The sequence below is a fragment of the Corythoichthys intestinalis genome, chromosome 10 (assembly GCF_030265065.1).
Source record: "Corythoichthys intestinalis isolate RoL2023-P3 chromosome 10, ASM3026506v1, whole genome shotgun sequence".
Taxonomy (NCBI): Eukaryota; Metazoa; Chordata; class Actinopteri; order Syngnathiformes; family Syngnathidae; genus Corythoichthys; species Corythoichthys intestinalis.
In genome coordinates, this window is record NC_080404.1 from 16,318,255 (window position 1) to 16,338,793 (window position 20,539).

General features: G+C 40.3%; 1 protein-coding gene across 5 annotated transcripts in view; it reads right to left on the reverse strand.

The window, feature by feature from the left end:
- Positions 1–20,539, reverse strand: part of macrod2 (mono-ADP ribosylhydrolase 2) — a 724,457-nt gene that overhangs the window by 47,777 nt on the left and 656,141 nt on the right. For 2 of the 5 annotated variants that reach the window (XM_057848772.1, XM_057848770.1), the window contains exons 11-14: positions 20,040–20,096; positions 4,934–4,972; positions 4,484–4,528; positions 3,737–3,856 (exon numbers count right to left, since the gene is read on the reverse strand). In XM_057848772.1, coding sequence (XP_057704755.1) covers positions 3,737–3,856; positions 4,484–4,528; positions 4,934–4,972; positions 20,040–20,096 — 261 coding nt within the window. Of the gene's footprint in view, positions 1–3,736; positions 3,860–4,483; positions 4,529–4,933; positions 4,973–20,039; positions 20,097–20,539 lie in introns of all 5 variants that reach the window. The other 3 variants (XM_057848771.1, XM_057848769.1, XM_057848773.1) reach the window with 2 other exon arrangements.

A 20,539-nucleotide genomic window follows, 5' to 3' on the forward strand; every position in this document is an offset into this window, starting at 1 on the left:
TCGATTTGTGTACCCACCCGCACATATGGGACAGAATAAGTGCCTTATTGGCAATTTGCACTTGATCCAACAAATTGATGGTTGCCTTACTTTGATTTCAACAATAAATATAGTGGTGCAATCTGGGCACTTTCCCCAATAACTTCAGTTGAAGTTGTCATAGCCTAGGTTGATACCGCAGGGACATGAATCCGATTTTTTGGTGTTTTTCTGACTCGAGTGAGGCATTAACTTGACGGTCTGAACGGGGAAAGTCGCATAAATGTGGACCATTTCAAATCCGATCTAGGTCCTTTCATATGTGGTTAAAATCCAATCTGGGCCACATTTTTCCAGAATTTGGCTGCGGTCTGAACTGTCAAGTCCCCCAAATCGGAATTCATGCAGCAATTACGTCAGCTAAGAGCAAGAGAGTCAGGGTGCTACGGTAGCGGTGCAGCTGGGCTTGACAACAGTTATAAAAAAATAAAATGGGTATAGGATAAGCCTGAGAATGCTCGGTTTTCTCTCTGCTCCAAATGAGAAATATTTCAAGATTGCTTAAACGGCTGAGAGTCGGGGCAAACTGTCCGTATGAGTGTGTGTCATGCACCGACAGTGCGTGCACGCTATAAATCAATATAGCCTTTGAATTCTAGGGTACATGTACGTAAAATGCGTAGCTGATTACAGCTAAGTTACACTATGCAATAATACAACTTTTTTTCTCGTAGCAATAGTACAACTTTCATCTCATAGTGACCCAGGGGTCGGCAACCCAAAATGTTGAAAGACCCATATTTGACCAAAAAAACAAACTGATACAGTATGTCTGGAGCCGCAAAAAATTAAAAGCCTTGTATAAGAATTATAACGAAAGCAACGCCGGCTGTATGTATCGATATTAGCTATATTAGCCGACTATCAAAATGACTAAGTTGGCTAAAAATGCATAATGAGCCTTCATGATTAAATGTTTATTTTCCCTGCATTGGATCCTATAGAGATTGTTGCACCACGTAACTACTCTTTTGTACGATGCCACCACAAGTTTCACTTCATTACAAAATAATGAATTGAAAGAATGTTTATGTCATGTTTGTCCTCCGACAGAAACCGTCTTAAAAAAAATATATATATATTTTCCTCTCCCATCTTTTTCCATTTTCAAAAAAACTTTGAAAAAGCTCCAGTGAGCCACTAGGGCAGCGCTAAAGAGCCGCATACGGCTCTAGAGCCGCAGGTTGCAGACCTCCGTCGTAGTTCTTTTTTTTCCTTTTATTTGGCCCTAATACGTACTACATTACCACAACAGTAAGAGTCCTTTTGTCAACTGACCTATTTCAAGGAGTGGGGGAAATTCTTTATTTATTTATTTATTTTTTTTTAACCTGTCCTGTTCAGCTGTTTGACACGGAGAATGGAGGTCTAAGTGCCCGGATAGTCTGAACAGTTTTAATGTTTCACATTGAGAGTCTGACATACTCCCTTTGTGATCATTCAACATACCTCATTTATTATGACAAAAGCCCAGCCAATCCCTCCTCCCGCAGCTCAGCAAAGGCGCCCTCGTCCCCCCCGGGAATCCAGGGTGGTCCCCCGGGCCCCCTGTGCGCCCATCTACCAGCCCTCGGGGATGGCAAGTGGGGACGCACCACCAACCCTACGCCCGTCCCCAACCCCGTCCGCCCATCCGGGCCATGAACCGCCGCCGCAGCCCCCCAGCCAATACGGCACGCCATGGGGCCCCCAGTGGCCCACCAAGCCCAGGGCAGGGCAGGGTCCCCCGCCGTAGCAGGCAACATCCAGCCGATACACCGCCGGCCAGCCGGCAATCCGCGGCGGAGCACAGGGCGGATACCCAGTTAGAGAATAGAGGGGAAGGCGGAGGCAGGAGAACGCCGAGAAGCCGCCGTGGGGTGACGCGAGACCGGAGCCCCGACCTCCCCCCACTCCCGCGGCCGGCAGCCCAGGCAGAGAGGAGGCCAAGCCTCGGGAGCCATGCCATAGAAAAAAAGTGTGGGACCCACCTACCACCCTATTACTGTGGCTGCCAGGTTCCTGGCTGGCAGCCATAACCCAGCACCATGATGGGATTGTGAGGGGAGGGTAGTGCAATGTATGCATTAAAATAGGAGATCTTGGGGATGTCCACCTCACCAGCAAGGAACAGCAAGCCCCACCCAGGGCCCCGCAGGCCCCACGAGGCACCGCCGACGACCCCGCCGGCAGGAGGGCAGTGGCAGCCGCCGCGGCCCAGGGAGGCGGACAGGGCCGGAGACAGGCTAAGGGGACGGAGGTGCAACCCCCCCAACCCACAACCCACCCTCGGGCCAGGAGGGATGCGCGGTATGACACCCGGGGGCACCTCCCCGGTATCTGGTACAAGGAGACGCGGCTCTGGCCGGGCCGTCCCGGGAGGGAACTATGGCCGCTACACACACACCACCCAACCCCCGCCCGACTCCACCCCATCCCCGTGGGGGAAATTCTAATGATCATTTAAAGAGTTTTACTAGTTTCGGTGGGAAGATTAATTGTTTTTTTGTTTAGTTTTAGTTTTTTTTGTTCGTGAACTACATTTCCACAGAGACGCACATCAAGGTACCATTAACTTAGCAAGGAGGTATGAGAGTCATTTTTCGAGTGTCCCAGAGCCCGTAAAAACTTGAAAAAAAGCGCATTTATCAAAGTTTCGTCAGCCGTGATTGCGTATATCCTTCCATTGAAACAGCCTGATAGCACAGATATAATAAGTACGCCTGCCCCTCCTTGTCGAAGTTAGCGCGGTTGCGCTCCCCAGCTCTCTCGGCACAAATTCATTCAAACTTGGCCTTCCCTCCAAGAAGGCTGTACACCGCTCACTTTTGCCGAAAAGTCCTATCCAAACTACTGTAAGGCCCCAGATACGGGGAAGAAGGAGAGGAGTCGGTATTGGCTTACCAACTTAATTGTGGTAACAATAACAAAGAAAAACTATAACAAAATAACAACTGGCTGCATCGACATGCGACCGCCATCTCTCGCTATCTCGACAGTTCTCCCATTCTTCCTACTCGCTTCCCCCTGTGTCACAGCTCCCCAGTCCAATCATCTCTTAAGGGGGCCGCTTATATACGGACATTACATTACACAATGAATAGGTTGCCGCTGAACTCTTCACACTGCCCCTAGTTTGAAACGACCTTCAATTCTATTTTAAAATAATAATTCAAAAAATTATCTCATTTGCAAGGCGTGCCGGCTTTTATTTTGGTGTGGCGGTGCGCCACGATCTCCTATATGTAGGGGAATCCCTGACCCTTGAATGACTTTGAGCCAGCATTTGTGGTCATTTGTTTTTATGCTCCTGCGCATGCGGACCATTTTGCTAATCTCGGACTGCGAATTATTGCGCATGCGTGATACTTGAACAGGTTCAATGGTCAAAGGGAGTTTGAACAGGCACACCAAAAAAACAGATATGACAAAAAAAATCGTAATTGTGCATGAAGACATGCCGTATGAATCTAGCTTTATTTTCATATAATGTTTATTTGGAAAACCTTTAAGTCGTTACATTTATCATTACTAAAGCATGCAGTGGGGCATCACAATCAAATTAGACAAAATATGTTAAGTCCCTGACTGCGTATATCGGTTGATAAGTAATTATTGGACAACAAGTCTTTACAGAATAAGCTCCAGCTCACCTCCTACCCTGATGAGGAGAAGCATTATTAAAAATGGACATAAGTATGCAAGTATGAATTTATACCTTTGTCTTCATCTTTATCCTTGCTGTCAATAGCAGTTTCTTGATGTTCAGTTACGTCAGGTTTGTCTTGACTGTTCTTTTCATCTTCTTCTGGTTTCGACTCCTCAAGGCCCAAATCATCTTCTTGACCAACAAAATACACGAAAGCTTTTGAAGGATCAAGTCAACTCTTCAAATAATGATGCAATGTACATCTCAACTGGTAAAGTTTGTACTGTCAAGCCATTTTTTACGAACTGATCTCAAAGGATGGAAAAGTAATAGCTGACTAAAAGGGGATGTTGATTAAAAGTCAGTGCCCAGGAGTGGTTGTTTTTGTTCCCAATCTAGCCATGAGCGGCATTAGTCTGCAGCTTTTGTTTTATGTATTTTTTTTCCCGCATTGTTTCTCCTACCTTTCTGTTTGTGTCTCAGGAGAAGGTAATTACTGATCTAATGCCTTGCATAGCAACCCAGGGAAGCATTTACCACAACAGAGTTATCGAACATCTCCAAAATGCGTGTTTGGAGGCGCTATATCTGCTCCATCTGTCAAAATTTTGTCAATGGAATGGGATTTACATAAAATAAGAAGAGAAGCAAGGTGCTGCTACCGGCACAAATCCTGAATGTTAATGACATAGGGAGGCAGAAAAGTTCATATGACACAATCCTTTCATAACACACACAAAACAAGGAGAACAAACAAAACTGTGAGTTCCTGTCTCACATTTATTTGCTTTTGATTTACCCTGCCTTGTACCTTACCTGGGTTCTGACTCTCCATCACCACGTCTTCGATTCCTTCTGCATCTAGAAAAACAAAGTTTGAAAAGAGGAAAATATTTACGCTCAGAGTCGAAGTGACACGCCTTTCAGTATCACTTAAAACAGCTTTTTCATTCCATCGCTTTATGTCGCTTTGTCTTTGTACTGCAGTGTGAGAGCAATAGAACCACAAAGGCATGCATAAATTAAGCGTGAAAAAGAAAGGGGAAAATAATGTCACTTCCAAACCCATACATAATTGAGGGATTTCTTTGTTCCATGCGTATGTGATAAGGGAAGTTTTTTTTCCCGTTTCGGTGTTGGCATGTCGGATGGAAAGACTGAAGTGGAGCGAATAGTACATTGAATTTTTGATGACAAATGACACCAAGAAACACAGGCAGAGCCAAGGGGCTGTGAGCATGTTAATGAGCCGTAAAGTGACATTACCATTGTCAGCCTTGTTTTCATCACCTGGTTCCTCTTTTCCTAGAAAGGAGAGCAAATGTTCATCACTTGAACACGTGAACGCCAGCCGCGTATCATTAAATAAAAACAAAATATACAAAAGATGGCAACATTTTCCGGTGATAAATGATTCATATCGAGAGAGTTAACAGAATCTTGGAATAAATCATGAATCTCCAGTTTAGCTTGTGTGGTTCTTTTAGTCTTTGCCGCCAAATACTGTTTTCAAGTCATTTATAGAAGAAAACAACAGTGTTTGGAAGTGTAAAAACAAGCCAGGGGCGTTGTATGCCACATAAGAGGATCTTCGTAACACTTGTACAGTTCTGTTTTTACATTTACTGTGACCAGAGGAGACACATTACTCACGGTCAAATTCTCAACCCAACTATACATCTGGAAAAACTAAGATAAGTGTTGTTGTTGTTGTTTAAGTTTTGATGCACAAAGTACATGCTGCTCTTCACTAGATTATACACAGCATATTAATTTTTTTCTCCACACGTGAGTTTTCAAACATTTTCACAACATCAGTTTAGATGGAATTCAAATTTGTATGCGTTTTGTTTGCCTTGTCACCCCTCCTTTATCTGATATTCATTTGTTGAGGGACACATTTATTTTATTGATGTGGTGCAACGGTGAAGAGACGCATAGTAAATCAAATGAAGCATTTACTTGATTTTTTGAAGAGTATGTGCAGTTAAATTACTTAGATGCATGTCTATTTATAATATACTTTTACTCCATCACTATCCATCACCATTCAAGTGTGCTGTAAATGCATTATTATTTCATCCATCCATCCATTTGCAATACATTTTTCCTGCTCAGGGTCATAGGGAGCGCAGCCTATCCCAGTTGACTCCAGGCATGAGGTATAGACTGGTCATCAGTCAATCCCAGGGCAAATATACAGTATAGACAGAATAATTTACACTAGGATTTAGCCTGCCTGCATGGAAGTCACAGTCAGTGATACACAGTATTATATCATGTTTGAGCAAATGATTAAAAAAAGTTATTTAAGTTCAGAAGGTATGAAAATGTCATATTAAAATAATAACACAAAAAAAAGACCTCAAAAATAGGAAAGAGTCTATACATCTGAAAAACTTTAGGACTACAGCTAACCACAATGAGAGTCGTTTTACAAGAATGGAGACACCATGGTACAGTGGTGAGCCTTCCTATAAGTGGCCAGTCTAAAAAAAGGGGACAGAAACCACCATAAGAAAAGAAGACATACCTTACTCTGCATATGAAAAGTAAATCTGAATGGTTTACAAGATTTGGAAGGACTGGCAATGCGAACATTGAACTTTATGAATAGGCATGTGCCGGTTACCGGTTTCAAGCTTTACCGTGGTATGAAAACTTCACGGTTTGAAAACTAAAATTTTCCGTCATACCGTAGTATGGAATTAGCTAATTTTTAAGTCCCAAAAATACAGCAACAAATGGCTTTCTCACCCCTCCCCCTCCGGTTGTTTCTCTGTCATGTGCTTCGGTGACACGGATGTCGCTCTCAAAACTACACCTGAGCTTTTTTAACCCCCCCCCCCCCCCCCCTCAAAAATGTCAAGTCTAGTATGGGAGTATTTTGGCTACGGAACAGAAACAGACGGCCGCGACTTATAGGAGGAAGGACAGCCGACGTGCAGGCAACACCTCCAACCTGATTTTACATTTACGTGACCATCGGCCGTCACTTTACACAAAATCTAAGCTAACTAAACGCTGTCATGAACGTTTCCTACCAGCTACGAGTGTTCACTCCAGTGTGTTTCGTGTGTCTAGCGATGATAAAACAAATACTATAACGTAAGCTTGTTAACGAGGCTAGTTAGCATGCCCAGACGGCTAACTATTTTTCTCTCTATTAGCATGCTTTTGTAAAGTCTTCTGCCATTGTAAATATCTGTTCGAAATTACATTTTCATAATGCAGCCTGTGGTGTTTTTTTTTTTCCCTCTGGCGACTTTCTGTATTGAGAGAGGGTGTGTGTGTGTGTGTGTGTGTGTGCGCGTGCATGATGTGTAAATAGCGATACGAGTCATACACACACGTGCAGTCTCTTGCTGTCACTCTCCATTAATATTCAACTATTTAATATTAATAGTAGCAGTGGTATATTCAGGGCTTTCAACAGACTTGCAGGGGCCCGGGGACAAGAGACCATTATGAACCCCCCCACCCCTAGGTTGTTAAGCCTACCCTGTGATATGGATTCGTATTAGCGTTTGCAATAATACACAGTCAGTTATGGTTTTTTCTTCATTAGCCTCAATGTAGCAATGCTAACGCATACAGTGTTTAATATAGATGTGTTTCCTTATTTTGTATGTATTAACTTTAATTTTACGGCATGTTGATGACCAATAAACATCTTTGAAACTGTGAACTGGAGTCTCATATGCCATCAAAACGCACGCACGCACAAATGTATGTGCGCGGCGATAAAACGCAGCCGTGAAAATTACCGCCCTCATTTTTATTTACCGTGCGATAAATGGACTCATTGCACATTGCGACAGGTTTAGCAACTTCAATAAAACATGTCGTTAGTTAGTTTGATGGACTTAGGATCTGCTAGCTTGTCTCTTGTCGTCCTCCAAAATTACAACTGGGTGACGGCGCTTTAGGTGTTCATTCACGGCCGACGTGCAGCCAAGGCTAGCATTGAAGAGACAGGACACAACAGTGTATTCTCCTTTGTTATGTTGAAATAAGACAATGTTTTGGCCACTCTGATGCACTTTTTTTTGGCTTTGTGCCACTTTCTCCGCTTGCATACCGAGCGTCTGACATTAAAAAAGTCTCACGAACCCCCCCCCCCCCCCCCTTAAAAAATTTTCTCCTCAGATCTCCACAATTCATGTAGGTCACCCTTTTTTACTTCAAAACGGCAAATTTCGCCGAAAGGTGAGAGATTTTCATGCCTGTAGCCTTGAGTGCGCCAGACAGGGTCAAACCTTTCTCTGCTACGACCGAGGGGGAGAGGGGGGTTGTGCAAACAAAAAAAAAACAAAACAAAAAAAAAGGAAAAAATAAAAAATATACTGTATATTTGAAATATTTAATATGTTAGTTTTTAAATATATATCGAGTAGAACATACTATTTAATCAGACAATGATTTAAATAAGAAAGAAATATGTGAATGTAAAGTAAAATAAATTAAGGGTCATTCAGGCACCCCTATGGTGCTGAGGCCCGGGACAACATACCTGGTTGCTCCCCCCTGTCGACAGGTTTGGGTATATTAACCCAGAAAAGGTGAACATATTCACATTCCTGCATCATAACTTGGACTGAGAGGAATACAGTATGTAGAAAATGAGCAAGTCTCGAAAAATTTTGAGATGAAGCTTTCAAGTCGGTGAAGTGTCTGCCTTACAATATATATATATATAATATGTATATATAATATGTACATATATAATATATATTGAGTTTTATTATCTGGTGTAATTAAGGGATTTCAGGAAAGAGACCACAAAGCCTGGACATCTTTCAAAACTCCGTCTCAGTGAAGTTGGCCTCCCATCAGACACAATTTTATATAAAAATGATGTCAATCGTTTGTGCTTTAAAATGTTTCGTTTGTACTGCTATCATTTTTAAGATACTTACAATTCCTTTATAGGTCAATCTGAGGTCCACCAGCCCCATTTTGACAATAAATGGCAAAAAATTGTGTCAATTGTTTATGCTTCGTTTGTGCTGTAAAAAGTTTTTTGTGTGCTGCTATTATTTTTGAGATATTGAGATAATAATTTCAAGTGATGACGTCCCGCATCCCATCATTTACTGCAAAACGGACCCGAAGGGTGCCATTCGTTCCTGCTACATTTGCACTAGTTGTTGGGACATCCCTCTATTATTGAGAGAGTTGGTATGCTCCGTCAGCCACAACACAGGGGCTGCGATTGACGTCCTTACTTGAAATTAATATTTCAATATCTATAAAATAATAGCAGCACAAACGTAGCATGATTGAAAGGCACCATTTTGAGTCCATTTTGCAATAAATGGGGGGCTGCGAGACGTTATCACTTGAAATTAATATCTCAATACAGTGGTACCTCTACATACAAAGTTAATTCTTTCCAGAACCTTGTTTGTAAGTGGTAAAATGGTCTTATGTCGAGCAAGATTTTCCCATAAGAATACATTATAATTCGATTAATTCGTTCTACAGCCTGAAAACCTACACTAAATCCCTAATTAATACTGCTGGTACTATTACAAATTGCAAATACACCTAGCCCAAATTATAAATAAAAATCGGAATATTATTATTATAATAATAATTCCTGTAATAATGTAATGAATCGGGTTCTAATGTGGCGGACGGTACCTGAACAAACCGCATGGCTGAGGTGACAGTGGGAGATAGTTGCGGCAGAGATTTTACTTTCTCTTCTAATGTTCTGTTGCCTGTGTCAGTTGCGGAGGACAGTAGGCGTGTTGTGTTGCACAAGTTTTGAAATAAATGATTAAAAACCTGACGAAGCTGGCGATTTCTTTGGCAATGTTACCACAACAATAGTAGTCACCTTAACTTATATAGACTGGCAAACCGAGGTCAGAGGAGGGCCGTTGAGTTCGTAGACATTCTACTGCCTTATTGTCGAGCCAGTTCACGGATGCGCACACAACACTCATATTTTTCTATCATTTCCATCTTCATTTCAAAGGTAACAGTTAGGGATGGGAATCGAAATCCGATTCCAATTCGGAACCGGTTCCTAGTGTTTCGAGGCCTCGACATCACAATGAAAAAGCCTTAACGATCCCTTTAACGAGTCCTGAAGACGCATATTGCGTTGTGACTGTCTTGTTGTCCAAACACATCAAACTAGCATGGCACCAAGAACCACCCGCTCCAAAGTTTGGCTACAATTCACCAGGAAAGAGGGTGAAAATGAAAGGTTACGATGGTTTAGCACGAAGCACGAGCATTGCAGCCGTAAACATAACAATGACAGCCCGTAGGTTCAAACGCTCGAAAGTGTGTCTTCACTTCACGAGGAAAAATTACAACAAAACGACTTGCAATCATTGCAAGGAGGAGATAACTGCATCGGGAGGGAAGGTGGAGATAACTGCATCGGGAGGGAATAGACTGCACTGTCCTCACCGAGACAGCTATACAGCTAGCTAAACTCCGAAATGATGATACAGAAGACGTTGGTATAATTTGCTGACTTTATTCAACCATCACTTGAAGAGTGAAACTGAAAATAGAAATGAAACAAACCAATTTCGTCCCCAATAACAAAAAGGTTTGCATCAACGTAAATCAGCGATGATTAGCTGCTAATTCAGTAATAACAAAACAGTTAGCATGCGCTCGCTAGCATTAGCACATCGTTCAAACCACTACACAACTGGATTTAAGTGTCCGATCGCGAGTGGAAACACACAACAACACAAAAGATGATACATATAGGCATTGCCTCTGTAGATATTTTACAAGCATTAACAAAGAACGTAGGGTCGTCGCAGTGCTTCCCTCTCTCACTAACCTGCTCACTCGCTTGGATGCGGCATTTCTTCTTCTTCGCGTGTAAGCGCGCTCTTCTTCACGTGAGCGCGTTCTTCTTCGTGTGAGGAAGCGCAAGGGCGCCCCCACTTGAGCGTGAAAGCACCATAAAAAGGCATGCATTTCAATATACTGGTAAATAATACACTTTAACAGGGGCCCCCAAACTACGGCCCGCGGGAGACATTAGGTCCGGCCCTCTGAACAATACCAGCATTTTTTTTTTCCTAATAGTGTTATTTATTTTCTGGCGTTTTTCTATGAAGATCTCAGAGAGGGTTATTTGGTTATTATCTATTTGATTAATAGTGTTATTATTATTAATTATTATTATATTATTATTTTTATTTTATTTACTTTTGTTCCGTGAAATATCCAGAAAGGGTTATTTGATTGTGGCTTTCTGAAAAACAGTAATTTTTTACATTTAGGCCCTCCTGCAATCGTCACACTTTTTCTGTTACAAACTGACCCCGGCCCCTCATCAGAGAAGGGAAAAGTTATGCGGCCCTCACTGGAAAAAGTTTCGGGACCCCTGGGTTTAACACATATTGCTAACAGCAGACCAACGACCTATATGCCAATAAATACCAATATTTTTTATTTCTATAAGAAAAATGTTTCAGTAAAATGTTACACATTCTTGTGCATTTGCCACTTATTGCCACAGTTAATATTGAGGCTTTGGGCCTCTTTTGACCTTGTTATGAGTTTGTAAGGTTGTGAATTCTGATTAAACAAACTCGATGCCAATCAAAACGTTTGTTCTTCTTTTCCCCCAAATTAGAATCGATAAGAGAATCGATAAAGAATCGAATCGTTAAGCAATAATGGAATCGGAATCGTAAAAATCCTATCAATTCCCATCCCTAGTAACAGTCACCTTTTTCCTTTTTCACCACTTGCACTAACCTTGGAACCCGTGTTTTCTCACACAAGAAAATCCGCCGTGCGCCCGTCTTTCAGCAAAACAAAGAAATTGCGGCGCTGTCATAAATCTCCGCATTTCGAGCATGTTGTTGGTTGTAGAAACAAATGTCGAGTCAAAATTTTACGTCATATGTCGAAATTATCGTGTGTCGAAGCAATCGTATGTCGAGGTACCCGTGTATTTACAATTCTTTTATAGGTCCATATGAGGTCAACTAAGCCCCCAATTTTGATTTAAAAAAAAGTGTCAATTGTTTATGCTTTGTTTGTGCTGTAAAAAGTTTGGTTTGTGCTGGTATCCTTTTTGAGACATTGAAATATTCATTTGGAGTGATGACACATAGCACAACAAATAAATTGTCAATATAATAATAATAATTCCTGTAACCATGTAACAAATCGGGTTCTAATGTAGCAGGATGTATTTTGCGTGGCTGACATGACAGTGAGATAGAGTGAGTGAGATAGAGAGTGTGGTAGAGAGATTTTACTTACTCTTTTAATGTTTTGTTGCTGGTGTCAACTGCGGCAGACAGTAGGCGGGTTGTGTTGCAGAAGTTGATGGAATAAATGATGAGAACCCTGACGAAGCTGGCAATTTCTTTAGCGATGTTACTACAATAATAATAGTCACCATAACTTATAAAGACTGGCGAACGGAGGTTGGAGGAGGACCGTCAACACAGTGTTGTCGAGCAAGATCAGGGATGCGCACACCACGCTCATATTTTCCTATCATTTCCATCTTCATTTCGACGGTAAGCGTCACCTTTTTCCTTTTTTACCACCTGCACTAACCTAGGACCTCGTTTTCTCTCACAAAAAAAATCCGCGTCCGTCTTCCAGCATAACAAAAAAAAATGCAGCGCTGTAGTAAATCATCGTAATTTGAGCATGTCGTCAGATGTAGAAACAAATGGCGAGTCAAAATTTTACGTCGGATATCGAAAACATCTTGTGTTGAAGCGATCGTATGTCGAGGTACTACTGTATCTCAAAAACTATAGCAGCACAAACAAAACTTTTTCAATCCATAAATCAATCAAACAACTTTATTTTTACAGCACAAACGAAGCATAAACCATATGCACATTTTTTAGCCATTTTCAATCAAAATGTGACCTATAAAAGAATTGTTAATATCTTAAAAACAATAGGAGCACAAACTTTTTAGAGCACCAACGTACCACAAACGACTATTTTCTTATAAATTTGCATCTGATGGGGGACCAACTTCACGGAGGTGTCTTACAGTGATTGATGGACGTATGAATTCATCTCTTTCCAAGAAAACGCTGAAGGAAAATGTTTGGCAATGAGATTGTGCTGAATCGAATTTGTGCTTTGCAGCAAGGGCAACAGTCCAAAACATACCAGCAAGTCAATTTCTGATGTCCTTTCCAAACATTTTTTTCAGATAATAATGGGTTTACTACATGGATTTAAATAAGTTATTTGTGTGCTTTCTTAATAAGGAGCTCCGGCCAACTGATTATTAACAATGCCAACTGTACTTTGCTTAAACTAAGGAACTAACTTCATACTTTAGCAGTAATAAAAACTCCACACAATTGAGAGCCACTTTTAAATATGCACTCTTATACATATGCCCACACAATGACATTTGAGACAGTCTGTAAATGAAAGCCATGACACCAATAAGAGAACATGCTTCACACAATGGTTATTGTGCAGCTTCTATAATTGCTTTCCCCCCTCTTTTTAACAAGCTGCACAGAGAAACCATTTTCCATATCTACGCATGCAATTTTGCACTGCACTCAGAACAATAAAACCGCCAGCCTCTATTAAATGGGGAAAAAAAAGTCCAGTTCTAGTATCGCTTTATGTTTATCTTGAGTGCCTCCGTCCATCATGTCCAATTCTGGTGACACGCAGTCGATGACAATCCTTTCTATTAATCATGACTGACATTTGGAGATGGAGCCTCAGCGAGAGGGCCAAAGGAATACTTTTGCACGGAAAACAGGTTAGGATGAAGGCTGGGGTCACACTTTGCGTTGAAAATACCTGAATGGCGGTCATTATTGTATAAAGTGATCCCAAACAGCAACATGTCAGATGTGGCAAGAGGAAAAATGCAATTTCCTCTTCATAATTTGATCATTTATACAGAGCTGATTGAGAAGAACAGTGCTCAATCTGCAATAAAAAAATAAAGAAACCTGCACACCACTCCGGGTGACAAAACATCATATGTAGGGCAGCCGTGATTTATAACAGCTCCAAGATTAGTGCCATTAGAAGAAAGTCTCTCCACAATGACACCTCCCCCTACAATGCAACTCGCGCGTTTCTTACTAACAGCAGGTGGCAGCATTGTCACAAGCTTTCTCGCCGATTTGAAGCATACTTAACCCCCTTTTTTCATTTTGAATGGGGGTTCAACATACTTCACTACTGGTCAGCAACGAAACGCAAAAAGCTCTCAGCTCCAAACCACGCCTCAACACTCAGCTTTAACGATGATGTATACTTTTTAAAAGACTATGTCATTGTTTCTACACCTGTGCTAAGTAAGCAGCCACTCTGGGTTTTGTTAAAAACATGTCTAACAGGCACTAGATGATTTATTCATAACAACCATAGAGTTAACTATTACAACGACATAAATGATTTAAAAGTTGATATGTAACCTTCCCTCTGTGTCCTACTTGGGGATAGTGGATACTTTGATGGATACGGTACTGGGCAATAAATGAAAATCGAATACAGTCTTTTCACTGCCCTCTCATTCACCTCTTCTAAAAGCCAACTGGAGCAAAGAAAATGAAAACTTCATAATGAAAGTGCAAAAAGGCCGCCGGGATGAACAAAAGCTCACATTCAGACAGATGTTTGTCAGCATTGCATGTAAAAAGTGGCTGAGCATTGGCCCACTCAGAATTGTTCATCACCTTCGCCACTATTTGTCTTCTCTCCTCGCCTCTTTACCAGAGACAAGGACATTGATTAGATTTATGGCCCTTTTTCCCCTACCTTCTTTTCATAAAGTCATTTTTTAGGTTGATCTTGGTGATCAGCCGTGTCATATTCAGGCCACTATGACTATAGGCATACAGTGGTATGATAAAGTATCTGAACTTTTTAGAATTTCTCACATTTCTGCATAAAATCAAATGTGATGTGATCTTTGTCAAATTCACACAGATGTGAAGACTACTTGCTTTAACTAAAACCACCCAACCATTAATATGTTTTCATATTTTAATGAGGATAGTATGCAAACAATGACAGAAGGGGGAAAAACAATTAAGTGAACCATCAATTTAATATTTAATATTATGTGCCCCCCCCTTTGGCAGCAATAACTTCAAGATACTTCCTGTAGCTGAAGATCAGTCTGGCACATCTATCAGGAATAATCTTGGCCTATTCCTCTCTACAAAACTGCTGTAATTCAGTCAGTTTCCTGGGATGTCTCGCATGAATCGCTGCCTTGAGGTCATGCCACAGCATCTCAATGGGGTTCAAGTCTGGACTTTGACTTGTCTCTCCAGAACGTGTATTTTGTTCTTCTGAAACCATTCTGAAGTTTATTTACGTCTGTTTTGGATCATTGTCTTGTTGCAGCAGCCATCCTCTTTTTAGCTTCAACTGTCTGACAGACGGCCTCGATTTTCCTGCAAAACATCCTGATGAACTTTTGAATTCATTCTTCCATTAATGATTGCAAGTTGTCCAGGCCCTGAAATAGCAAAACAGCCCCATATCATGATGCTCCCTCCACCATGCTTTACGGTGAGGATGAGGTGTTGATGTTGGTGAGATGTTCCAATTTTTCCTCCACACATGATGTTGTGTGTTACTCCCAAACAATTCAACTTTGATTTCATCAATCCACAAAATATTTTGCCAAAACTTGTGTGGAGTGTCCAAGTGCCTTTTTGCGAACATTAAACATGCAACAATGTTTTTTTTGACAGCAGTGGCTTCTTCCGTGGAGTCATCCCATGAAGACCATTCTTGTCCATAGTTTTACATATAGTTGATGTGTGCTCAGAGATATTGGACTGTGTCAGTGATTTCTGTAGGTCTTTAGCAGACACTCTAGGGTATTTTTTATTTTTTATTTTTTACCTCTCTGAGTATTCTGCGTTGAACTCTTGGTGTTATCTTTGATGGACGGCCACTCCTTGGGAGAGAAGCAACAGTGCCAAACTCTCTCCATTTGTAGACAACTTCTCTGACTGTGGATTGATGAACATCCAGACTTTTAGAGATGTTTTTTTTTTTTTTTATCCTTTCCCAGTTTAATACAAATCGACAATCCTTGATTGCAGGTCTTCAGACAGGTATTTTGACCCAGCTTTGATGCACATCAGACAATGCTTCTCATCAACACAATTTTTACTTTTAACTTTTTTTTAATTGTTAATTTTTATTTTAAACCACTCATCGGTGATTGGGCACACACCTGACTTAAATTGTTTGGTAAAAATTGGTTTAAATTGCTCTTTAAGTCTCCATAGGCAGAGGGTTCGCTTACTTATTTTTCCCACTTCTGTCATTGTTTGCATGCTGTCCTCATTTAATATGACAACTTATAAATATTTGAATGGTTTTAGTTAAAGCAGACACTGTTTTTACATCTGTGTGATTTTGACAAAGATCAGATCACTTTTGATGGTGATTTTATGCAGAAATGTGAGATATTGCAAAAGGTTCAGATACTTTTTCATACCACTGTATGTAAATGCAAACTCACTAGTTTGTTAGCTTTGAACAGTCTCTCAAAGAGTCCAATGTTGATTGTTCTCAAGCAGTTTTTTACACTCCAGGAGAGGTACAAGAAAATTACACACATTGCACACTAAAATACAAAATACGTTTAACTTTTCAAACGCCCGCTAGCTTAACTCTTTGGGCGCCACAGTTTACATATCTCTTTTTGAAGTGGTTGTAATTCCTGCCACTCCGAACACGGTGAAGCAACACATTGACTTTAGTATGTGCTGCTTGTGGACTGTCATGGCGCTTGGACTCGCTACTGCTACGGACAGACATAGCGACACTTTCTGTCTCACTAGATGACTGATCATCTTCATCAGAGTGTAAATATTCCACGTCAAAAAAAGTGTCAGGCATTACTTGACGAAAAACTTCGTCAACGTTAAAAAAATCCTCTCAGCATCGAGAGTATTCTTGGCAGTATTCTATTCCATCCACTGCTTCATCGTCTCCTCAATCAGGGACGCTTTTTAAACAACAAATCATTTGAATGAAAACGCCTAAAAAGGAAGGTCAGCTTGAAATGGCAGATGTCTGCCATCTTTTGGTGCAAAGTAGTAACTACATGAGGCACCATATTTGCAGTTCTGGCTTGTAAAAGTCAGCAATGTTGCTTGTCACAATTTTGTGACTTTAGCGCTTAAAAGGTTAATGCTAATAAACAGTGAGGAGCAGAAGTATTTACACTGCTTGTAATTTTGCATGTTCACCCACTTAGAAAATAGGTAGATGTCTGAAATTTCAATCATATATGCATTTCGAGACATAATCGGAAAAAAAAGTCTGAACTCACGTTGTATGATTTTTCAATAATTTATTTGTAATTTACTAGGGTTAATAAGCATTTGTACCCCTACGAAAATAAGTGCTAATATTTAGTGCAGAAGCCTTTGTTTGAAATTAAAGAAGTCAGAGGCTTTATGTAGTTCTTCTGCAGGTTTTCACAAATGGAAACAGGGATTTTGGCCCATTCCTTCACAGAAAATCTTAGATCTGTCAGGTTTCGGGCCTGTCATTGAGAAACACAAAGTTTTTGCTTCATCCAAAGATTTTCTATTGGATAGAGGTCTGGAGACTTTGTAAGCCACTCCAGAACCTTGATATGCTTTTTACACAGCCACCCCTTGGTAAGCTTGGCTGTGTGCTTCGGATTATTGTCATGTTGGAAGATCCAGCCATGACTCATCTTCAAGTCTCTGACTGGGGGAAGGAGGTTACAAATCTGACGACACATTTCACCATTCATCCTCTGCTTTATACAGTACAGTCGTCCTGTGCCCTTCGCCGAAAGTAGCCCCAAAGCATGAGGTTTTCACCCCCATACTTCACAGTGGGGATGGTGTTCTTTGGATTGTACCCATCCTTCTTTCTCCTCCAGACATGACGAGTAAAGTTTGCACCATAAAGTTCAACTTTTGTCTCATTTGACCACATGACTTTCTCCCATGACCCCTCTGTATCATTCATATGGTCCCTGGCAAACTTCAGATGGGCCTTCACATGTACTTGCTTCAACAGGGGAACCTTCTGAGCAATGCATAATTTTAAAGCATTACACCGTAGTGTTCTACTGACAGTAGCCTTTGAAACTGTGAATCCAGCTCTTTTCAGGTCAATGACCAGCTCCTGCCGTGTAGTTCTAGACTGATCCCTCACTTTTCTCATTATGAGTGATGCCCCACGAGGAGAGATTTTACATGGATCCCCAGTCCGAGATAAATTATCAGTATATAACTGTACAATGGCAGACACCATTATATAAAAAACTTTAGTTAAAAAAAAAACCCTACGATAAAAAAAAAAAAATGAAAAGAATCAAGATCGGACAATATGGTGATTATTTTTCACCCATCCCTACTTTCAATACATATTTTTTCCAATTTTGCACTGACATTTATGTGAAAAATAGCAGCCAATTTCTGGAGTTAGAAAGTGATATCTGCGAAATGTCTGTTTTTAAGTGTGCAAAGAGTAACATTTAAAACATAGTGAGGGGAAAAAAGCTATCAGTTGCACACTAAATTGCCTGAAACTGTGGATCGTATCAAATTAGACTTTCTGATACGTGCAAGGCTCTATGCTTTAGCACATCAAATTTAGCAGTTTAATGTGCGAGTCAAAAGAACAGCACATCGAACTTAGTTTACCATATTTCCAACTAAACTTAAGAACAGCATGTGCATTCGTTTAGAATCTAATTCTTAAGATCTGTTGTGTGTTTTTCCCCCTCCTACGCATTGTGCCTTCTGCGGTAACATTAGCACTTATTATTATTATGTGTTACCGCAGTAACCAACGTATTTATAAAAGAAGCACACTGGAGACAACCTTAATGTTTCCCTTTCATCTATACAGCGGCTAAAAGCCTCTCATGGCTGACCCATGGTGTGGGGAGCATCAAGTCCCCCAGAGGAGTGTGATGCATCACACTGAGGCATATTGACAGACACATTCCAGCCAGCACTGCAACAGAGTGTAATTTATTCGCGCAAGTGCGCCACATATGAGCGGCATCAAATAGATAGCTAACATTGTTGGCTGAAGATAAAGTGCATTAGGTTTTCAATGGATGCTTTTGTTCGATTGTATGAGACTCAAGAATCTCGAACATGAATATTACAAACAATGGTTGACACGCAGTGGTTTTTATTTCCTTCGCAAGGTGCATCTCCTACCTCTGTGCTATCGGTGACATCCAAGTGTTTTCCATGATTAATCCCCTCCTATGCGCTACATCCACACCTAACCTTTACAGTGGAAACACTACAAAATCATTTCATTCCCCTCCTGTGAGAGAGGTTGTCTCAAGGACTGAGTGTTCCCATGCTAGAAAGCTGAGCCAGGGCCTTTTGTGAATGGATTAGTTACTATTAAGCTGCTGGGCCTGATAAATTAGGATTTATAAAGATTATTACAAAATACTTATGGCCTCCTAATACTGCTGATTGAATTTGTGAATCATTTCGCTGCAGCACAATTATATAGAAATGTATGCAGCTGACATGCAGACTGAAATGCAGTAAAACTGCGCTTTGTTTAAAAAACACGGAATTATTGACGCCCTTGAAGTGACTGCGCTATCTAGTCCAGCCTTCCACAATCAGCGAGATGAGCCATTTCCCTAGGGAAAACAACCATGACTGCTATCTTTAAAAATTCCCTGCAACCTTTAGGCTTGAAGACAAATGGATGGTGTACCATTTTAATTGCCTACTAACACCCTCCAGTGTAAGAATCTAATTATCTTTGGTCCATCGTATCGAAGAAGCCTATAATTGTTTCAATATTACACATCCAAAGGGGCTGAAGCTGCAGAATAGCCAGATAATGGTGTCTTAAACAAGTTTGCCTTCAAGAAAACATTCATTTGAAAAGGCCCACTCTTCATGCCGCATTCAATTGCCCAAAGAGGAACTTGGGAATACTGAGTGTTGACCATCACTACTGTAGTGGTTGTTGAATAAGAAAGCGCTTCCTAAATATATATATATATATATATATATATATATATATATATATATATATATATATATATATATATATATATATATATATATATATATATATATATATATATATATATATATATATTTATATATATATATTTTAGGAACAAATAATGAGTCATTATTGGTTGCAATAATGAGACAAAATAAGCATAGGCACACACTAGCCACATTATCATTTATACTTGCACAATAGGGCGGTATGAGAAATAAAATTCTTATAATGATGGTGAATATTTCCCCATTTCACATCACAGCTTTTAATATGCTGCTGTTTAGTTCAAAAACACTACAAACGGCAAGCAAATTAAACACTGACTCAAAATTTAGCATTGTTCTCTCACACTAACCTTTGTTATTGTCGTTGTCATCATTGGCTGTTGATTTTGTAGACGGTGATATGTCATCTGCAAGAAAATAAAGATTAAGTAATTGTCACGTCATGAATTAGACTACACTGTAAAACCACACCTTCTTAAAACTAATTAAATTCCCTTGCTTTCAGTGTAAATCAACTATAAATGAATGAATTTATCTGCCAGTGCTTCAAGCAAATTTTCTTCAGATTCCTTCAAATAAGGAAAATAGCTAGCTGGAAAAAAGCTTAACAGACTTATTTTAAGCCATGAATAAGTTTATTTAATTAAAAAAAAAAAAAAAGCGTGTTTGTCAGAAATGTTCTTAAATGAAGAATAGATATTGTTCAAAACATTATTTGAAAGCATTTTTTCTTGATTTAGGTGAAAAATGACCAACTTTTAGCTGTGTGGGTTTAATAAGAACAAATACCGTAATTTACGGATTATTAACCGTTACTTTTTCCCTCATTTTGAATCCTGCGGTTTATAGT